This window comes from Rhamphochromis longiceps, linkage group LG22 (genome assembly GCF_057381845.1).
Source record: "Rhamphochromis longiceps isolate RC_006_pf linkage group LG22, R_longiceps_female_GT1.1, whole genome shotgun sequence".
Lineage (NCBI taxonomy): Eukaryota > Metazoa > Chordata > Actinopteri > Cichliformes > Cichlidae > Rhamphochromis > Rhamphochromis longiceps.
The window spans coordinates 23,736,937-23,759,747 of NC_140577.1; the positions used below are offsets into that span (position 1 = coordinate 23,736,937).

General features: G+C 40.2%; 1 protein-coding gene across 1 annotated transcript in view; it reads right to left on the reverse strand.

Moving 5' to 3' along the window:
• csmd2 (CUB and Sushi multiple domains 2) overlaps positions 1-22,811 on the reverse strand; it is a 290,206-nt gene that overhangs the window by 47,403 nt on the left and 219,992 nt on the right. Inside the window, exons 40-47 of the mRNA XM_085395216.1 lie at positions 21,577-21,646; positions 19,593-19,709; positions 18,362-18,571; positions 16,555-16,743; positions 6,160-6,337; positions 4,772-4,917; positions 4,598-4,678; positions 3,962-4,075 (exon numbers count right to left, since the gene is read on the reverse strand). Coding sequence (XP_085251342.1) covers positions 3,962-4,075; positions 4,598-4,678; positions 4,772-4,917; positions 6,160-6,337; positions 16,555-16,743; positions 18,362-18,571; positions 19,593-19,709; positions 21,577-21,646 — 1,105 coding nt within the window. The remainder of the gene's footprint in view (positions 1-3,961; positions 4,076-4,597; positions 4,679-4,771; positions 4,918-6,159; positions 6,338-16,554; positions 16,744-18,361; positions 18,572-19,592; positions 19,710-21,576; positions 21,647-22,811) is intronic.

Genomic DNA, 22,811 nt, shown 5'->3' on the forward strand with positions numbered 1-22,811 from the left:
GCTGGGAAAGTAATGTGATGGATTATTATGCAGGTTTTAACCAGAAATCTGTCTGGGGGATAAACACAGGGATTTGGACTCATCAGAGCTCATTGTGTTTTCATTAATGAATTCAAGCAACACTTTGTGTGTGTGATGCCTGAACTCCCTGTGGTCTCTGCAGACAGCAAATGTAGTTAAGGGTCGTGGGTCCAATACAACCCAGTGTAATCAAATAGAAGGGAAATCAAATGCTGAACCAAGCCACCGGTTGCTCCGATGGCAGCAAATACCCATCTGGATGACTGGCAACTGTTCTCTGAATTAAACAGCTAAAAAACTAAAGTTACTGTGTGTCAGTGTTTACATATTTATGATGGTAGGTTTTATTTCTCTGCCTGTATGACAGGTTTTTGGGAAGGTAGAGACAGATAGATCTGGGTATTGACAGACACCTGTGTGTTATAAAGTGTGTGGGAATGCACGGCGCTCTGTTTTCAAGCAGCCTCAGACAATGACAAAGAAAGTCTGGGGAACAAAGGCTACATGTGTTATGTAAGAACATAAGTCTGATGTTAGTGAGTCATGGGAGAGAAGTGAGTGTCGAGTGAGGGAGGAGGGGAATGCAGAGGATGAGAGAGGATGCTGGCGCCGAGGGGGCAAGGAACACTGCAGACCCGGCAGTGGTTCCAGGGCTGCACTCTTGGAAGACTGTCACAGAATGACAACATCCAACGCTGCGTAACCCAGACACCAGCTAGACCGGCGTGGAGGTGCATACAGTATACGTATACAGCGACTCGGTGTGTGTTTGTGTGCGGGGAGTGAGGGCTGCTAAATGTGCAGGGAGGGTTTTGCTTGTCAGAGCTAGAAGTGGTGATTTGATAGGTGCAGCTGCAGCCGGCATGTCCCCTGCATTTCAATGAGCTGTTGCTCTTCGTCTATTCACTGCCCTCCAACTAAGTCTCTCCCTGTCTCCCTTTCTCGCCTTGCTTTTAAACTCTAGCCCCACTCTCACTTACTCACTACCCTTCTGCTCATTTAGCAATTTCTCCTCCATCTTTTCCAGGCCAGTTTTTGGCTTTTTCCAGCGTATCCAGAGTTATACTCAAACTGCTCTCTTCCTATCGGTTTATCTTTTGACCCTCTTCTCTCTCCCTCTCATTCGAGCATCGTCTTTTAACTTTTTCTCTGCTTTCAGCTCCCTAAAAAAAGCTAATAAAAGCTGGAGAAAAGGGGAGCAGGAGGTGGGTTGTCTGTTCTCAGTACATTAGTCAGCACAAAGGGAAACAAATTGTTGAAGGGAATTTTGCAACTGAACCTATATTAAAAGCCTAAAAAAATTACTGGATTTTATGCATTAGTTTGATTCAATTTTATTTATTTAGCGCCAAATCACAACAACAGTTGCCTCAAAGTACTTTATATTATAAGTTAAAGAGCCTACAACAACACAGAGAAAACTCCAACAATTAGATGACCCCTTTGAGCAATCACTTAGCGATGGTGGGAAGAAAAAAAATCCTGTTAACAAGAAGAACCCTTCAGCAGAACTAGATTTAGGGAGGGGCAACCATCTGCCAATGTTCCATGATTGTAAACACTGTAGGCTTATTCTTGCACATATAGAGGTGCAAATATCTGTCTGTGGGGTAAAAATGGGTGGCAAATAAATCCAGGGAACATACATACAAGGGACTGCCTTGTTCCTCTCACTTTTTGACACTTTCGGTATTCTCCGTTCTGCCTCTCACTGGGTGTCCTAAGCACTTTCCACATCTCCATTATTAGCCTACACATAGTTCCTCTTCCCCTTTCATTACCCTCTTGCTTTCGTCTAATTCTTTTTTGTATCTCTCTCCTTTTTCACCTCATGCTGAGAGCTTTGCATATTTTTCCTATTTAGTACACTAAATTAGTTGCATTTATCAAACTTCGCCTAAACCTCCCTCTCGCCCACCACCTAACCCACAAACAGAACGGGACACACGAAGCATTCTTAAATGAGACACACATTTCCAATAAAGAAAGAAAGAAAATGAAAGATACGCTTTTATGATACTGTGAAGCACAAACCCCTTTATGCACCCAGACTCTCGCCCCGAGGAAAAGTAGCGTGCACAACGTGCAGCATTACGATGTTATAGCGCGTGCGGTGGGTGCTGCATTCCTCTGGGAGGACAATATCTCAGCATGTAGAGAGCGCCACAGCAGCCGCGCTCGGCCTCACGGGAGCCAAGCATCATCCGCCAAGATGGGAAATGGTACCAAGCTGATATCTGGCTGTCGCTCCCTGACTACAGGCAAAAAAGGGTACCCGCAGGAGCAAGAAAAGAGGCGAAGCTCCATGTTTGAGTCATCAGTCCATGATTAGAGCTAAGGGATACATAACACTGCTGAAAATAAACTCATACAGTCCCTCTTGGAGGATGAAGGCAGTGTTGACTTGTGCTACATATAAAACATTATGATTCATCAGACTCGAAAATGGTTCGATGCATCTTAAGATATATATTATGTAAACAAACCACATCACTGCATTTGGTGCTTAAACATTTTGTGTGTTCATATTCAGACTGGCCCTGTTGTTTCTGTGCTGGTGCACGTAGAATGTGTGTTTTTTACACCATGTGCTTGATGCTATTTGATCAGCTTAAATGTAGGAGAGGATAAAAATGGTACAGGCAGATAGGATTACTTTGGAATACTGTAAGTTATTTCTTTTGACAGTAAAGTGTCTTAACTATCACAAGAACTCATAACCAGTAGGACTTACCTATACCATATATAGTTCTGACATACTGTTTATTTCACAGCAGCAGAACCCATTTGTCTTCTTGGTGCTTTTTAGGCAAAATATACACTTAGTGGCAGTTACATGTTGCTAGAAGAGGTTAGACCCTATTTTTCTTGGTGCTTGAAACATTTCTCAGAGATTTTGGTACATGATACATGATAGCGTCACACAGTTAATGCAGATTTGTCAGCTGGACATTCATGATATGAATCTCCCCTCCCACCACATCCCAAAGGTGCTCTATTGGATCTGACTGAGATCTAGTGACTGTGGAGGCCACTTGAGTACACTGAACTCGATGTCATGTTAAAAAATCAGTGTAAGATTATTTGCCTTTTGTGGCATGGCATGTTATGATGCTAGAAGCAGCCAGAAGAGGTCATAAAAGGATGGACATAGTCAGCAACAGTACTGCGGTAGGCAGGGGCATTAAACAACTGCCATACAGAAGCCCAAATTGTCAAGAAAATGTTGCCAAAACGAATACACCTTCACCATCAAACTGAACTCTTAATACAACAGAGGATGGATCTGTGCTTTCGTGTTCTTTATGCTGTTTTCTGACCCCACTATCCAAACGTTGCAGCAGAGATCATGACTCATCAGACCAGTCAGTGATTTTTCCATGTTGTTATTATCAGCTCGAAACAGTCTGACCTCTGGTAAGGCATTTTCTCTAGTATATCAACAATTTCTGAAACAAATCCATGCCACATTCAAAATCTCTAAAATGACCGTTCATCCCCATTCTGAAGCTCGGATTGAATTTTTGCAGGTTGTCCTCACTATGTCTACATGCCTAAATGCAATGAAATGCTACCATGTGATCAAATATTTGTCCTAATGAGCAGTTAAACAGTAATACCTAATGAAGTGGCCAGTGAGTTTATATTTAGGCCATGAGGTAAAATCCCAGTAGACCAGCTGATCTCATTGGTGGCCCCTGATGACTCAACCTTATGAACATTGGCAAATTTGATGTAGGGCACACTAGTTAAGGTGCTTTAGCCTTCTGCAAGATCCTTCACAACCCATCACCATACTGTGTCCAACTCAGTGTTGTATACGTCACAAAAATCACCTCCCAACCCTTGTTTGATGTGTACAAGTGTGCTCAAAGCTAGGATATCCAGGGATATATCAATGGTACTCCAGGATGTTTTCAAGTTGTAAACAAACACTTACCATCACATGAGGGTGGAGGGCCCTCAAATTCCAAATGTGTACCTAGCCGACAGGTCAGGATGCTGTTTCCACTTAATTGGTATCCTGGGAGACATCGGTAGCGCACTATATCACCTGAAAACAGTGATGGACAAAGGAGAGCAACAGTCAAGGTCAAGGTCAGAAGCAGTAGCATTAACTGTTATGATACATGTAAAAAGTGCTCCTTATAAAGGATTCTATAACAATACAGAAGTTATCATCAGTCATGTGTTTCAGTGAAAACTGGGATGAATCTGTGGACACAAAAATCCCCATGGGATCCTACAGACACTATGTCAGTGTTGCTACGTTTATGCCTCTGAATAATAAAGGTCAAATAGCTACACAAATACAGAAACAGGAATTCATCTCTGTTGTCTTCAAAGGGAATGAGACCACCTGCCCTAGGTGATGCATTTGAGGTGTGTCTGAATGGACTGTGTATTCAGCGAACCTAGGCAATAAAAACAGCCAAAGTTAGAAGCTTCATGAATGCTTCAAAATGCTACGGTTCTGCAAATCTGCATGGGAACAACATTAAATACAAAAAGGCAGAAGTGTCAGTGCCATTGTGTTTAAGTGCATGGGTCTTATTGTGACAGCATTTCCACCTACCAATTTTAAATTCCTTGCTTGCCATCAGAATCTCAGCATTAGGAATGATGGAGGGAGGGAGGCAGTACTGTAGTCTGTAAGCTGTGAGTGCATCAAAGACATGAAAGGAGTTAAACAAAGAATGTATGTAAATCAAGAGCTAGAAACAAAGCTAGATCCACACCATGTACAAACCTTGATAGCTGATACGAAAGAGTCCACCCTTCTCTGTATTACTACGGAACCGTATCAGCACCTGATTAGATGTGCTGCTGGGTGGGTCGTTGGGCTCTCCATCAGTAAACACACCTAGTTTCCTGGCTGTTTCTTGTGGACCATCCCTAAAAATGGAGGAATGTTGCAAGTCAACCATAAATGCAAAAACAACAATACACTGGAAACACCAGTCTATGCTCCAGAGCTCACTTGTATAGGAGCCATAAAGAACCTTAAGGGTCTGTGATGCAAACAAACTACTAAGCCACATGCCAGATTATTGTCAAGCAGCTTCAGAAGAGTATAATCAAGCTGCTCACACTTCAACAAACCCAAAGAGATTACCCCTCACCTGTTTTGGATGATTATGTTAAAATAAGGTAGAATTTGAGATACAGTAAGCGTGGAGTGACAGGTCTCGACTGTGGTGCTCCTGGTAACAGCTATCCAAAGGGAGTGTCTCTGGAAGCTGTGGCCCAGCCTTGGCAGTCCCCTGGTGTGGGCATGGCCGATTAAGCCAGCTCCCAGATTCCTGCCACAACCATTCAGCTTAAAAACCATCTGTCTTTGGCTGTCAGACTGGGCATGGGAGATTACAAGCAGCTCTGGAAACGGCTGGCTAGGGACTTCTGCCTGACAGCACTCTAGCCAAGCCGCCATTAAGGGGCCCATTTCCTTGGCTCAGTAGTTCAGTGGATAGATACACAGCGGTGGTAGCTGGAAAATGGGGAACAAGATAGTCCCCCATCTTGGCTCTGTAGGAACTAGCTGGGAAAGATCAGCACAGCGGGGACCATTTAGAGATGAGAAACAATACGATAGAAAGTGGACATTTTGGCTCGCTTTAGCCATGTTGACTTAAATTATCGGTGGTCTAAAAAAGCCTCAAACAAATTTCTATGAGTAGCGCAAACAGTTAAACGTAGATGTCACCAGAAAACCATGTGGATCTTTCATGTGGTCATGTTGCCAGGTTGGCTGGCAGTCAGACCTCCTGTCTCACTGAGAGCTGGGACCTTTGGAAGCTTTGGAGGATCAACTAGAACTGGCAAACATCGTGTATGCAAAAACCTGGCTTTGGTGCCACATATGGCAATTTTAACCATGTATTATGGAGGTGATGAAAGGAAGCTTTACCCACTGATGCTCAGTCAAGCACAAAGGCAAAAGTGTATTTAACACATCGTATTAAAAGACAAAAACAACAAATAATCAAAGATTAAAGAAAGCCTGATAACAAGTTCTTGAGAATTTTTTGAGACGATGGTGAAGTTTAATACTGCTTTCCTCAAAATAACAAACTGTCCGCATTGTCTCATTGAAACTATTTCTGCATATCTGGAGCCTGTTACGCTGTCATTTCTTACCAGACAGTAATGAAGTCGTGTGGCCCATGAACTTGAAGGAGGGAGAAGGTCAGTTTGATGCCAAATCCAGGAGCCACAGTAATCAGCCAGGAGCAGTCAGCTGAGCTTGGATACTCCTCAGGGTAACCCGGGGAAAAGATGGTCCCATTGTCTGATGTGATGTTCCCACCACAAGGCACTGAGAGAGGGCGGTGAAGACAGGGAAAGTGTATATTTTATATAGGCAGGACAGATACATTAGGGTTGATACATAATTCAGGCACAATCAGCGAAAAAAGAGTTTTTCATCCCTCTCTCCTCCTGCTTCTCTGCTCAGTGTCTCTTTCCCACTCTCCTTCACTTTTCGACTGGTGCCCAGGCGCTTGTCTGAGCTAAAGATTAGCCAGTAAAGCCTGTTAGTAAGTGGGGACTTGGATGGAGTGTTTTGCTAAGATAAGGCCTCAACCCTTTCCCATTGGGGCAGTAGAGAGGGAGTATGGAGATGAGGCGAGGGTTTCATGTGGACGAGGCTTTTGAGGTGTGTGTGTGTGTGTGTTTGTGTGTATATATGTACAGCAAGTGTAGAAGGGGTAGATATGTGTGAGTGTGCAAACTCTGAGTGACAGGAAAAGGTTACAAGTGCGTGTACACTGATCTGATCTGGCAACACTTAGAACCCCACACGTCGATACATGCCTGATACCCTTGAGTAAAAAACAACAACAACAAAAGAAAAACAACAACTGCACAATCACAAACAGTAAATCACACTCAACCACTATTCATTGCATCACATAAATGTCTTCATTTGCTTTGGAAATGAACAAATCCTTCACAGTCCCCAGGAATTTCTAACCACAGCTCAGCATTGCATAAAAATATATCTAGTCTAGCTTCCTGAAAAAAGCCATATTATTTCTGCCAGTAATTTTGTTGTTTTGATGTGTATTAAATCTACCAAGCCCAAAGAAGAAAACACAATCACTGCGCAATCTGAACACTCTCTATCTTGCTTACTCTTTTTTTAAAAGACTAAAACACCTAAAACACTTTTAAAACACCATTCACTTTCTGATCTAGTAATAATGAATTCCCGTTTAAACCTAGATTTCTATTGAAACATTTCCAGTTCTTCTTTAAATATCTTCTTAGGCTTTCATGTGCACAAACTTTAATCATTAACCACCTTATTCTGTATACGTCACTTCCTGCAACCTCTAGTTTGTATATGTATTAATCCTTTTCAGAACAGTTAAATTATATGCTTCCATGATTCCAGAAACTTAACAAAGTTCAAATGCATGAATTTAGCAGTTTCCATTAAGGCTGCAAGACATTACAACCATTTTTCCAACATGCTAGTTAGGAGCATTACCACTTGTGGCTGCACTTATTACGTTACTAGCAGAGGATCTCATTATGGTCACAGACCAGCCAGTAATTTTAAATGACTGTTATCTGCAAACACATCCCTGTAACTGGCCTCAAATTATGCCATCCATAGACATATTTTAAATATCCCTTCAAGGAGATCCGAACAATCGTGCTGGTGGGCAAATGGAAACCTCATATTCACTGTGGTGGGGCACAGAAATTTAGAGAGCGTAGTAATCGCAGTAGTGCAGGAATCAACCCAGAAGAGGTTTTCAGCTTGAGGACACACCCTTGCATGTTTTATCCTTGCGTTTGTCTTTCAGGTTATATGTTGTGGGCCGCGTGTTCACATTATAAAACTGCCAATTGTATTCCTGTAGTGGAGAGGCCCTTCTGCTGCTGCATCACCTGTTAAATGAGCTATCGATCAGGCCTATTGATTAAACCCCAGACACTCTATGGAGTTGCACCTCCGGTTGACGCATTGACTGTAAAGCTACTTAAGACTTGTGTGAAGAAGAGTATATGTTTGCTTGTGGAGTTGAACAGGCGTGAACAGAAGAGAAAAATTCAGTCGACTATCTCTTAAAAAACAGAAAACAGCAGCGTATTAGCGCCAAAACTTCACATGTTGGAACTCCTCATGTCAGTCTTAATACCAAATCAAACAAATTAATTGTGTCCAAATGAGTCTAAATGAAATCTTTTTAACTCCAAAAAGGTTAGTCCATCTAAAGCGAGGCCTTGGACATCATTAATTTATTACAACATTCACACATGTTAACCCACACAGATGAGAATTGACAGGATCCTTTACCAGCTAGAAAGCTGTTGGGTCATAATAATATAGAAGTTTAATCAATCAATCAATCAATCTTTATTTATAAAGCACTTTTCATACAGAAAAAATGTAGCACAAAGTGCTTTACATAGTTAAAAGCAGCCCACCCCACCCTCCAACTCACTCCCCACACTCTCAATACACATATATCCCCCCACCCCCACCCCCACCCACACACACATACACACACGCGCACACTTAAAGAGTAAAAATTGGGCTGGGCTCGCATGAGCCAAGTGAGGAAACATTATAACAGAGAGCCGTCTGCACCGGGAGCCGGTCACAGACCGCAGCCTCCGGGCTGGGCACACAGCAGGAGGGAGGCCAAGGAGCCCCCCAACCAGGCTGAGAGGACCCCAGAGACCAGCAGCCACGGTCAATAACAGCCCCGGTGCAGAGAGCGCCCTCCGAGGAAACACTGGAGATATGACGCAATACGATATATACAGGGTAAAATGATAAAATAAATAAGAACAGGATACAATATAAATATAAATATAAATAGAGTAAGAAGATTAAAAAATGAATAAGAATAAAATCAAGAAATATTAGGTAAATCCTAAATTAATAATAGAATAACAGGATAGAATAAATAAGCATAAAAAATAAATAAACGCTAAGTAAAAGCTAAATTAAAAAGGTGGGTCTTGAGCCTGTTCTTAAAAACATGTACGTTCTCTGCGGCCCTGAGCTCCTCCGGCAGGCTGTTCCACAGACGAGGACCATACCACTGAAAAGCTGCCTCTCCGTGAGTATGTGTCCTGACTTTAGGGACAATCAAAAGGCCAGTACCAGAGGACCTCAGGGTCCGCGAGGGTTCGTATGGTAAAAGCAGATCTGAGAGATAAGAAGGCCCAAGACCATTAAGACATTTAAAAACCAATAAAAGAACTTTAAAATCGATCCTGAAACACACGGGGAGCCAGTGCAGCGATTCTAAAACCGGTGTAATGTGGGCCCGCCCTCTGGTCTTCGTCAGCACACGAGCTGCCGAGTTTTGCAAGAGTTGTAAAGTTGAAATATTCTTCTTAGGAAGACCAGAGAGCAGGGCATTACAGTAATCAATGCGACTGGTAATAAAAGCATGCATCAGCATCTCCGTGTTGGCCCGAGAGAGAATAGGGCGGACTCTGGCTATATTTTTTAGATGATAAAATCCAATTTTGGTTACATGTTTAACATGTGGGATAAAACCAAGCTCAGAGTCAAAAATAACACCCAGGTTTTTCACTTGTAGCGAAGGACATAGTGAAAATGCCTCTAATTTAGACAAGAGTTTCTCTCTCTGAGCCTCAGGACCGACAATTAAAACTTCAGTTTTGTCCTGGTTAAGCTGTAAAAAGTTTTCTGCCATCCAAGATCTTATATCCAAGATACAGTTAAAAAGGGCATCCATTGGTCTGGTGTCATCAGGAGACACGGAGATGTACAGCTGCGTGTCATCAGCGTAACTGTGGAAGTTCACTCCATGCCTCCTGATGACACTGCCGAGAGGCAACATATACAAATTAAAAAGTACAGGGCCTAGAACCGACCCTTGAGGCACACCACATGTCATTTCATGGATCTTAGAGGAGCATGTATCCATACTCACCATAAAAGATCTGTCAGAGAGATAGGAAGTGAACCAGTTGTGTACAGCACCAGAGAGGCCCACCATGTGTTTTAGTCTGTTTAAAAGAATAGCGTGGTCTACTGTATCAAAGGCTGCGCTTAGATCCAGTAGCACCAGGACTGAGAGCTTTTGGGCGTCCCAGTTACATCTAAGATCATTTAAAACCTTTAGGAGAGCAGTCTCTGTGCTGTGGTTCACCCTAAATCCAGACTGGAATATCTCCAGGATCTGTCTATCATTGAGAAAATCAGTAATCTGAGTAAAAACAAGTTTTTCTAAGACTTTACTTAAAAATGGTAAGTTGGATACAGGTCTGTAGTTATTAAAATCATTACAATCCAAATTGCTCTTCTTCAGAAGGGGCCTCACCACCGCCGTTTTAAAGGCAGCAGGGAAGACACCCAACTGAAGAGAGCAATTCATCATGTATAAAAGCTCAGCCTCAAAAAATCCATAAAGTGTTTTAAAGAGTGAAGAAGGGATTGGATCTAAAAGACATGTGGTGGGTCTCACTGTGGAGAAAACCTTCTGAAAGTTCTCAGCATTAACCAGGACAAAGCTGTCCAGTGTCTCCTCAGGTACAATCGAGCCCTCAGATGTGTTTACAATCATATCGCGATTAGATAAAATATCAGATCTGATGGCGCTGATTTTTCCCCTGAAGTGGTCTGCAAACTGCTCACAGAGCGAGTCTGTGGGGGTTCTTTTGGAGCTTTTAAAATCAGGGTTAAATAAATGATCTATGGTGGAAAAGAGGACCTTGGGATTATTTTTGTTATTACTGATTATTTTGGCGAAGTATGAATTTCTTGACTTCCTTAATGTATTATTGTACATTTTAAGTTGCTCGGAAAATATTTGATGGTTGATATTATTTTTATTTTTCCTCCATCTCCTTTCTGCTGCCCTGCAATTTCTTTTGAGTTTTTTGTTTAAAGCATTATTATAGCACTTAGTCTGCTGAGAGACAAATTTGAAAATGCCTAAAGTCACTTATTGAGGCAATGGTTCGACCTGGCCTTGTGTATCTCAACAGACCTCCAGTTATTTTTTTATGTTCATTTAAGAAAAAGGTCTGTTAATTGCAGCAGTAATAGATTCACAAGGTGTGCAAAGGAGCCAGCCTCAGAATAACGTGTCCCTGCATGAGCCAGATTTGTGCATGTCTATGCATGCATTTAAGGGTATGTGTGTGTATACATGTTTATGTATATGTGTGTATATGTGCATGAGCATCTATTTCTTTAAATATGGATATGTTTTGGCATGTTACTGGGGTTATGGAACCAAATATATATGTAGCAAAATGTAGAATTTAAGGTAGGAGGGGAGAAGTTTGTGCTTTTTCCTACTGTTTATTTCCCCTCCTAACTACAGTTTTATCAGTGAGGCCAGGGTGAGCAGGAGAGGAGGGGGGGGGGTTGCTGTCTTATTTAATGAATCATTTCAATGTAAGCAGCTATCTCCTGGAAGTTTCCAGTCTTTTGAATATGTGGCTCTACAGCTGAAGGCCCCATCCAAAGTTGTGTTTCTTAATGTTTACAGGCCTCCCAAATACTGCACAGACTTTTTTAGTGACCTCAGTGAACCGCTGTCTGTGATCTGTGTTGATTTCGACTGTGTAATTATTGTTGGGGATTTTAACATCCATGTGGACAACCCTCAGGACAAAGGGACTAAAGACCTGAGTAACACTCTGGGCAACTTTGGGCTGACTCAGTATGTAACAGAGGCCACACATAATAGAGGACACACTCTTGACCTACTGATCTCCAAGGGCCTGAGCATTTCAAAGGTTACTGTGTCTGATGTGGGCCTGTCTGATCATTACTGCGTTTTCTTTGAAAGTAAAATTTCAGGCCACACAAATATATCAACAACAGTGATCACAAAACGGTGTATAACTGAATACAGTAGTGTGATCTTTAACCAGGTCTTCCCATTAACACCTGACCTGTCCAGAGGTTCAATCAATGAGCTCGTCAATAGCTTCAATGCTAACATGTTAAATGTAATGGACACTATTGCTCCCATTAAGGCGAAGGTTATCTCTGGAAGGAAAAAGTCTCCATGGAGAAACTCCACACTGGTGAAAAATGAAAAAAGAGAGTGTAGGAAAGCTGAGCGCAGATGGAGAAAAACAAACCTCCAGGTTCATTATGAAATCTATAAAGAGAAACTTCACAATTATAATTTACAACTGAGGAATGCAAGGAGGTCCTACTTCTCTGACATCATCACCAAAAACAGTCATAATGCTCAGGTCTTATTTTCTACAGTTGACAGGCTAACAAACCCTCCTGTGTCAGTAGCAGCTGAACTTCATTCAACCATGGCCTGCAATGACTTTGCCAAATTCTTCACAGAAAAAATCCAAAAAATTAGACAAGCAATTGGTACATCAACAGCAGATTCAGGATATATACTGTGTCCACCGAAAAACTGTTTAAACACCATCAAACAGTTTCACCCTATTAACAGCAAAGTCCTGGAGGACATCTTAGGTCAACTGAACTCCTCTTGCTGTTTAGATGTCCTGTCAACACGTTTTTTCAAAAAGGTCTCAAAGACTTTGGAGTCAGACCTGTTACAGATCGTCAACTTTTCTTTAATGTCAGGTGTGTTTCCAGAACCACTAAAAACTGCTGTAATCAAACCTATACTGAAAAAGGACAATCTTGACAAGACACAAATGAACAACTACAGGCCGATCTCAAATCTCCCATTTTTAAGTAAGATCATTGAAAAAGCAGATTCTCAACAGCTCAATTACTTCTTAAAACAGAATAACTGCTACGATGCCTTCCAGTCAGGTTTTAGACAGAACCTCAGCACTGAAACTGCTCTGACTATAGTGTTTAATGACATATGTCTGAATACAGACAGTGGAAAAAATGTCAGTCTTAGTTTTACTGGATCTCAGTGCAGCATTTGATACAGTTGACCACAACATATTACTCAAATGACTGGAGAACTGGGCAGGTCTTTCAGGAACTGTACTAAACTGGTTCAAAACATACTTAGAAAACAGGAAATACTTTGTATCAATAGGTAACTTCACATCTGAGCAGACAAGTATCACATGTGGAGTTCCCCAAGCTTCCATCTTGGGACCCCTTCTGTTTAACATTTACATGCTCCCACTGGCACAGATTATAAAGAACAACAAAATAAACTATCACAGCTATGCAGATGACACGCAAATATATATCACAATGCCACCAGGAGACCAAGGCCCTGTACAGGCTCTTGGTAAATGCATTGAGGAAATTAATGACTGGCTGTGCCACAATTTTCTCCAGCTAAACAAAAACAAAACTGAAGTAATAGTCTTTGGTGCCAAAGAAAAACGATTACAGGTCACCAGAGAACTTCAATCTATACACCTAAAAACCACAAACCAGGCGAGAAATTTGGGTGTAGTGATGGATGCAGACCTAAACTTAGAAAAACACATTAAGACAATAACAAAATCAGCTTAGTATCACCTTAAGAATATATCAAGGATAAAAGATCTGATGTCTCAACAGGACCTGGAAAAACTAGTCCATGCATTCATCTTTAGCAGGCTTGATTACTGTAACAGCATCTTTACAGGTCTACCTAAAAAATCTGTAAAGGACTCTGCTGCTCGAGTCCTCACTAAGACCAGAAAAGTGGACCACATCAGTCCAGCTCTGAGGTCTTTACACTGGCTGCCTGTCCGTCAGAGGATAGACTTTAAAGTTCTGATGCTGGCCTATAAAGCTCTGAATGGTTTAGGACCAAAATACATCAGTGACCTCCTGACCCAGTATGAACCTTCCAGATCCCTCAGGTCATCTGGATCCGTTTTTTTATCAGTTCCCAGAGTCAGAACCCGACACGCAGAAGCTGCATTCAACTTTTATGCTCCATATATCTGGAACAAACTCCCAGAAAGCCTCAGATCAGCTGAAACACTCAGTTTATTTAAATCCAGGTTGAAGACTCACCTGTTCTCAGCTGCATTTGAATAAAGCACCAAATCCACACCTTTAAGCTTAAATTTCAAAACTTACATTTTAACTACTGATTTTATCTGCTGTTCTGATTTTATCTACTGTTTTTTTGTTTGTTTGTTTTTTAATCAATTTTAAATCATGCTTTTTATTTGTTTTTGTTTTTAATGTCTCTGTAAAGCACTTTGAATCACCTTGTTGTTGAATTGTGTTGAATTGTGCTATATAAATAAACTTGCCTTGCCTATTGAATAAATTTAATAGGATTATTGTTTTGTTTATATTTTTCTGTCGTTTTCGCACTATTGTAACATGTTCATAATAAAGCCTTATTTATATTTATATTTATTCTATATCCATCTACATGTGTGGGTTAATAAGTGTCAAACTACTGGTCAGTTATAAATAAGACCAGAATAAGCTATATTTAATCTAGAGTAACTTGTTGCCTAGTAGCAATAGCAGCCTTGTGTTTGAGCTTATTTCAGTGCTATTTGCTATTAATGAAGAATGGGTAGTTATGGAGACAAAGCATACTAAGCTTTTAATTCATGTACAACTTAGTATAGGTGGCAATGGCAAGGATATTAAAGGAACAGTTATAGAAACTGAAATAAAGGATTACTAAGTGCTTTATGGTTATAATAACGATCTAGTGTGGTACTAATAGAGATGCTAATAACAGAAGTCCTTTTTTCTATTTTGCAGACTTAATTTTTTTCATAGACAAAAGGGTTAAACTGAAAAAGGTGTTTTTCTCAAGTATTTGATATACATATATCATTTTAATAGAATTTATTTTATTTATTGTAACCATATAAAAATAAAAAAACAATCTAAATAAAAAGTACAAAGAGACCAAACAAGAGCACAAATATCTAGTTAATATCTAGTTCTGAGACATGATAATAATGCAAAGTGGGCTAGTGCAGGCAAAATAACAAAAAGAAGTCAAATTTAAATAGTAACATTTATACCCATTGAGAAGAGTATTTTTTACGTGTTATTAATTTTCAATATGCTATGCCTCTACTGCCACGCATACCGAGCTAACCTTCAGCATGGACGGGAGAAAGAACAGAGTTATGGACATAAATCAGAATTGGATTTGCTCTATGCGCTCCCTGAAGACGAGTCTGGTAGTCTGGGGGTTTCAGGACTGAGTGATTCGTCCTGGATTGATTCTGCATCTGATGGGTTTTCATCTGACAGTTATCCAGAGTCTGCACGACAAGTATGCACTACACAAGTATGCTATAAATAGCCTGCAATTATTGAAGTGGTTATAAAACATGGGCTTCTCTTCGCTCACTCGTGTGTTTGTTCAACAAATTCAACAAGAGCAGAACACGCGCACGGTCAAAGACACACGGAAACCACAATCTGCATGTTTGCGCACAACCCTGAGACGGAAAAGCTTATTGCTCTATTATTTTATTGTCACTTTATGTGAAGCAAACAGGGACTACGGGAAGCATTCCTTATCAAACCCTGTGTTTTAGAATGACCTGTCTGCAGCTTTAATAGCTGAACTCTTGCTGTTTTAGCATTAAACCGAATGTTATTTGGGCATTAGTGTGGTTCAGTTCACAGGTGCATTTATGCCATTAAACAGAGGTATCTCTAACCTCTTCATCAGACCACAAACCAGGCCACAGCATCAGGGCAAAAGTGAAATACGGCAACAGTCAGGACTTATTCAAACACATATCTTCACATACAAGCATATGCCCACTTTGAGTACACATGAATACACAAAATACTGAGTGCATGGATGCATACAGATTACTACATATATGCATTTTAATGGGTAGTATTCATTAGTGAAAATACTGCATTAAGCCAGAATGAAATGAAGCATATTAAATGCTTTATCTATCAGTATTACAAAAATAAACAGTTCATTTATACTAAGTACTGATATCATAGGACAATGCAATAGTATTTGAATAATAACAATACTAATTCTTCCCATTAACATAATTAGAATAAGAATTCTATTATACTACAAGAAGCATATCGCGCACACATGCAAGTATAATTTTCTTTCAGGTCCCTGGAAATAATCTTTCAGCTTCAAACTGGACGTGACTCATGAAAAAGCCCACATACAAGAAAATAGCACGAGTGCGAGAATAAACTCTATCTCCCGTTCCCGGTGCCTTTTCACTCGGTTGCTCCTCCTTTCACTCCCATTTATCTCCCTGCTCGCCCATTCAAAGTTCCAGTGTCACGGCCATCACCTCTCTCTGTAATTTTGCTGGCCTTATTGAATAATCGACGCAAGAATGTGGGTCAAGGACGAGGCGAAAGAACAGCATCCATTACTTTTCCTTTCAATAGAGCCTCTCTTTTATTCATCTTTTATTTGTCTCCGCTTCTCTTTAGCGTGGTATTGATTTTTCGCTGAGGAGTGCTTTGCTTCATTAATAGGGGATAATAATTCAGTTTAATTACATTATTCATAATAGATAATTATTATCTCCATGGCCACACTTTGCTCTAATGATGTAATAGTTCAATACGTTACAGTTTTAAAAGCAAGTTATCTTTTTATTCGTTTAGTTCTGCGCACAGCTGTCCTCTTGTTTGCTCGCATCACTTACCTTCACAGCGAGGGAAAGGGTGATCCCAGTTGCGGGTGGTGCCGTGCTCACAGGTGAGGATGGAATGTCCCGTCAGCTGATACCCGGGCAGACACTCGAAGGAAATAGACTGGCCCACGTTGTAGCCAGCACCCACCACCACCCCGTAGCGAAAAGGCTCTGGATCTGGGCACTCCTGTAGCTCATAAGCTAAGGGAAAAAGAAAAGAAATTTGCGATTAAAGCTAGATGCATTCATACAGCTATGAAACTTAAACAGAGAATCATATTATTTTCACATCAACAAAGTCGATCAGGAAAGTACGTTTCCTAAAGGCTCACTGTTCTGATGATTGCTGTGGTTGTGAACGCTACCCGCATGGATGTTCAAATAGTTTTTCTCTTACTGTCTGAAGTTAGCTAACAGTAGCTTTCAAACCACTAAAGACTTGCCTTAATGTGTGAATACTCAGCTTCCAGACAACAACACTGTTATAGCGGAGGATCCTCTATTTTTATTTCCCACTTTCAATTCCCCTTCATCATGTGTCTGTTGTTCCTTAGGCACAACCTCCCACTCACTCCTCCTCATCCCTTTCAACATGTAAATTAATCAGAATGTTTTTTTGTATGCAATTTGTATAGTATATTTTTTTTTCTCTCATTTCTTTTCTAAATGTACTTGTATATTGTTCACATGTTGAAATAAATTACCAATCAATCAATCAATCCCCCTCCGCCTTCTTAGACAGGAGTTTTCAGAGGAGGGAAAAAAAAATGCCTAAGGCAGGTTTGACTTGTACCAGAGGAGTATGATGCAGTCATCAGAGGTAGCGTGGGTAAATAATTCTTACTTTTCTTATTCCTATTTTTTTTTCCTTTTGGATACAAAACCAGGGCAAGCAGTGAGCCTTGAAAAGCACGAATATAAATATGACTAAAGGAATTGATTTCTATGGATCACAGCTTCTCTTTGTAGGAGATAACTCATGCAAATATTGCAAAAAAGGGGAGGGGAGGGCTGGTATTTGCAAATATAATGCTTGAATTTATATGCTAATGTACACATAATTATGTAAATGCACAATGCTACCTTTCAATTTGCTGGCTCGTTTGCTGAATCACAAAACACAAACTTAGTGTGCCTGTTGCATTTGCGGACCGGGGGAATTTATTCCTTGCAGACGTGCAGATATGCAATGAAGCCTTTTATTGGCACATGCTAAAGCAATCTTTGAAGTGATCAGCAGTTTTATATACAGCTATTTATCCGGGGAATTCGCTGCCTCTCTGCGCTGATTAGTTCTTCAGAGTCAGTTATAGCACTAATTCAGTAATGTTATGGCTTTACATGAATAAATTTCACACTGAAGCGACACTAATAGTACTTAAGTGTACTTGCTGAAATAAAAGTAAACACTCCTGAAGATAATGATTGATTCGTTTCCTTCCGCAAGATGAAATTCATCACTGTGGCTTTCACTCTTATACTGATTTTGGAATTGCTTCAATTCACGCAAAATAGCTCTGATATTCTGCATTAGTTCTGATACGTGCATTCGGCACTCCTCTGCTGAATCACATTTCAGTAACAGGAAAAATGGACTGAAGCAGCCTAAAAGTGCCACAGGTGCTGGAGTAACGCGTCCAGAACAAAGTAGCTCTAAATATTGATACTGGCCCAGCTCTGCAATGGGTAAAATTTTTTGGTTGTTATTTTTAGTATTAAAAGCATATAATAAGTCTGCTTTCTCAGACATAATCCAAAAGTTCAGATTATATCCCACCTTTAGTCTCCCGATCTTTTAAAAGGCCATTTGGATACCTACCCTGGTACTCAAACCTGAAGCCAGGCTTGTTCTGCGAATGGTCACTATGGAAATAAATTGTGGTCTCGTGAGAGGTGGTGAGAAGGGAAGAGGGAACATCCTGGCCACTGAATCTGCCAATGACAGCACTTGTTTCCAAGGGCCCATTGCGTATCTCGAGGAAGTCGTGGTTGGCTTCAGTGGAAAAGTTGAGGAACTGTATGTGGGCTCCTGTTTATAAGAAATAGATAATGGCCATGAAAAAACAAAATTGCATTGTTCTCCCAAAAATACTATCAAAGTTAAAGTAGGCGAGTCATTCCGCTTCTTATTATGTGCAGAAAATGGTTGCAATTCAGCCGTAGCACTCAATTGACAAGAGTGAATGGACGAGGCGAAAACAATTGTTTACAATTATTCCAGAAATAAACAAAAATCCTAAAAAAAAAAATGCCAAAAATGAAATGACACTGAATGTCCTTTATTTTTGTTTTTACAGGGGAGCTGATTTACGCATGCTGGTACTCAAGGATTTGTATTGTAGCTTAGTCACATCAGAAACCTACTTGAGTGAATAGGAAGCAGCTTGTTAAGGTGACTGCTGTCAGGTGGCTGCTGCCAGACTGCTGTTGCACATTTCATCCATGAAATCAAAAAGGTAAATGTGGTAAAGTAGATTGTGGTGCTCTTATACTTACTTAAAAAAAGTATGAGAGCACCCCTATTTTGTGCGAGTAGCTAAATGCTGCCCTCACTTATCCCCACCAGAAATATGAGTGCGGATTATTCCTGAGAAGTTGTCATGACAGCTGTATGAACCAATGCAGTTCTATTATACCTTCATGTAGAAAAGAATAGTCGTATTTAGGCTGTGTAACATTCTGGAAGCTAGCACGCTTAAAAGAAGGGCTAATGGTGCTAGCTCCATTAGTGTTAGCCACACCTAGCATAACTAATATAGCATTGTATGTGTATAATGCTACACATTTCAGCAATATTTGAAACACAATTTAATCAAGGCCAACTTCCCCAAAAATGTTTATCCACTATTTTTAGTCTAAGGCTCCAGATAGTTGCATTTATTTTAGACTACCTCTTGAGAGCCTTCCAGACACGACTGTCATTATCACGATAAATCTACATGTATAAACACTGTCACTCCACGGTCCAGCCTTACAAGTTGCATAATTAAAGGTTCTTTAGTGTAGAAATGCCAGCGTGACATGCTGCAAGAGCCTCTCATGTCTCTCACCGTAACCAACTGGCAGGTAGATTCTCCAGGTGCAGTCACTGTTGCTAGGGTAGTTGCCAGGGAAACCGGGACTGAGAATCATGCCCTCCATCTCTTCCCGAATTCCACCACACTGAGCTGGCAGAGTCCAGACAAAGCATTTCATTAACATCCGCAAAAAAGTGATTCAGCCACATTACAACTATTTTACAAAACAATGATCTGCTCAGTCGTCAGATTCATAAAAAAGGATGTGGGTGAGAGAGGTGATGAGGTGCTTGAACATAGAGCACTTGAGATACAGTTTGAGAGGGTCCCAAAGTAAATACTACAAAACCTGGTTGTCATTTACTGAAGTATGATGTAATACTGCTTTTATCTGTGTTTGGGTTTATTTCTCTTTCTTTCTTTAATGCCACCCACTATCTGTAGCAAGCCAAAAAGAACTGTGCACAATGCAGCCTCCCCCTTTTATTTATGTGTTTATTTTATTCTATTTTTGTTTGTTTTGTTTTTGGTGGCTTTTGTTTTTTGTTTTTGTTTGTTTGTTTTTTTGCCTTGTTCACATGGTAGTACTTTTTTTTTCTTTCTTTTTTGTGCCCATAGATTACACATTCTCCTGCATACAACTGGTTTGCCACTGCGTGGCGCAACCAGTTTTACAAGGGCAGTATTTGTAATCGCAATTTGAGTTATATTTTTCTGCACTTTTTTCATATTGGAAAATCATAAATAAAGTTGTCAAAATGTAAAAAAAAAAAAAAAAAAAAAAAAAAAAAAAAAGGATGACCATCCTTTTACTGAAGCATAACAGAGGTGAAAATGAATTTAAAGCCACAATTTTTTCACTCCAGTCAAAATATTTACAGATCTTATTAGCAACGATAAAATGCAATGTATTTTATGTTAAAGATATCAAAATAAACTTAAAAAATACTGATAAATGTGTTAAACATTTAACATCTAAAGATGACAGCAACTGGACAGGGTATCTCAACCACCAATGAACTCTACAGCCACCTCATACTTTTATTAATCACAAGATATGTGATTTAGCGGTGCCAAGTATGGTATACTTTGCTGTTCTTCATCTTCCTCCTTTTATGTTAAACAGCTTATTCAATAAAAGCATTTCTTTGATTGAAATCAAGGACTAAGTCTCAAAAGAGATTAAAAAATGCACGGAAATAATTAGAGGAAAAAGGTGATGAGATCAAAGAGGATGAAAAGAGCAAGAGATCATGTCGCCGAGATGAAAGTATACTGCAGCTAGTGGTAAAAGAATTAGCTGACTCAATGAAAAAGAATGAAAGAGGCACTGTTGGGAGGGGGAAACAGGCAAACATAGGGGGGAAGATTAAGAAATGAATGGGACAAAAAGGCTATGTGTCAAACAGAGAAAATCAAGGTGATGTATCATTGTGTCTCTGCAAGGAACAAGTGAAGGGTTAAATGTAATCCTGTAGCAGTGAAAGCCTGAGGTAATCAGGAAACTGCTGATGCCTGTAAACACGATGAATCTCCCACCGACTTCAACCAATCATGATGTGAGTTGGAACTAATTAGGGTATAGTAGGTTGCTCCAATAAGTGGAACCACTTTGTCAAGGTGTTCTAACAGACAGGAAACACTTAAAGAGAGGAGCTTTTGCAGTTACTTTCAGCGTGTTCGCTCAGCTTTCAAGGTAGCAATATAAATTCACTTTAAAAGTGCAAAAGCGTGCACAGCCTCAAGCAAAAAGACAAACAACTGACTATAACCTTTTCTTTTGCTGTCTTGTTTTAATGATTTTTGATTGGGAACAACCTTGGGAGGAACTTTGTCATCTGCACTATACTGTTTAATAATAAAGTAATTCATTTCAAATACTTTGAATCACCTGGCTGCTGTTCTTTTAAAGCGAAAGATCCCCAATAAAAGGAAAAAGCTGGTATTTAGAAAAGACACAGGAAGCAAACAGGAGGGGGCAAGGACACAAGGAGCAAGTAAAGAAAGGCATTTTTACCTATGCAGAGAGGAGGTGGGTAGTTCCATCGTCTGACAGTTCCAGGCATACAAGTGATGTGCGAGTTCCCCTGCGAGAAGCGTCCATGCACACATGCACAAAGACAAAAGTACAGGGAAAAAAAGAGCAGGCAATGAATTAACTTGTTCGCTCCACTGTCACTCATCTGTTGCTCCAATTATTTGATCCTGCTGCTTTTCTCTGCATGACTTCATGTGGTGCCTAAAAGACTAAATCCATCTGAAGTGACAGAGAACAATAGCGGCATATAAAGAGCATCATACAGAGCGAGAAGAAGACAGGGAAAGAGTGCGGAAAAATTCAAAGTCATTTCTACAAAGCCAAATATGAAAAACTGGCATTTTTCAGAAAATTTAAAAGCACTTAACGCAATTCTTAGAAAATTGTCATGAAAATGGCTTAAAAATGTCACATGTGCATGTTGGAACATAACAGACTGACAAAATAGACTGTTTATAATCAGACAAACCCTGACAGCCAGGCCATTAGAAGTCTTCAAATGTTCAATGTTTTAGAACAAAATCTCAGAAGTCTGTGGCTATAACATTTATTACGAAGGTATTTGTTCAGCATTGAAAGAACAGTAATCCTGAAGCTGGGGATAGGTTTTATGCACAGTCACAGCTATACAGGATATCTTTGTTAGGACATGACTCGGTATGTCTGGTGTAAAAGCAGAGGAAAAGCAGTCTGCCAGCTGATAGAGTGAACTAACACAGGAGAACGCATTTACAAAACAAATTTAATTAGAAATGCTGTACAATTTATTTATTAGACCTCAGTGATAAAAATAATGTGATCTGATGAGCAATGCTAAACATAAACACACACAAAAAAATATTGTTAATCCTTGTGAAGCTGACTGTTCGCACATTGTTCCCAAAACCTTTTTGGAAATTTGGTAATTTTAGGGAAACACGTCACTGCCACCGGACCAATCGAGCTTACTGAATGAAGTCTACTGAAAGGAAAATGCTAAGCACAACCAGTGAGAAAATAGGGGTGACGTAAATCCAACCTGGCATTTTAATGTGAGAACAAGGAGTGAAAACTGACAGAGACACATAGTCTCAATGGAGTACAAATAGAATTTGTGTGAACTACTGTACCCAGTGTTCTCCTCCGATGTCACCATCTGTCTCCTGAAGGACAGATGACTTCAGGAGCACTTTTTTGAAGGGAATACAGAATTCTGATTTCTCAGCACACAAGCG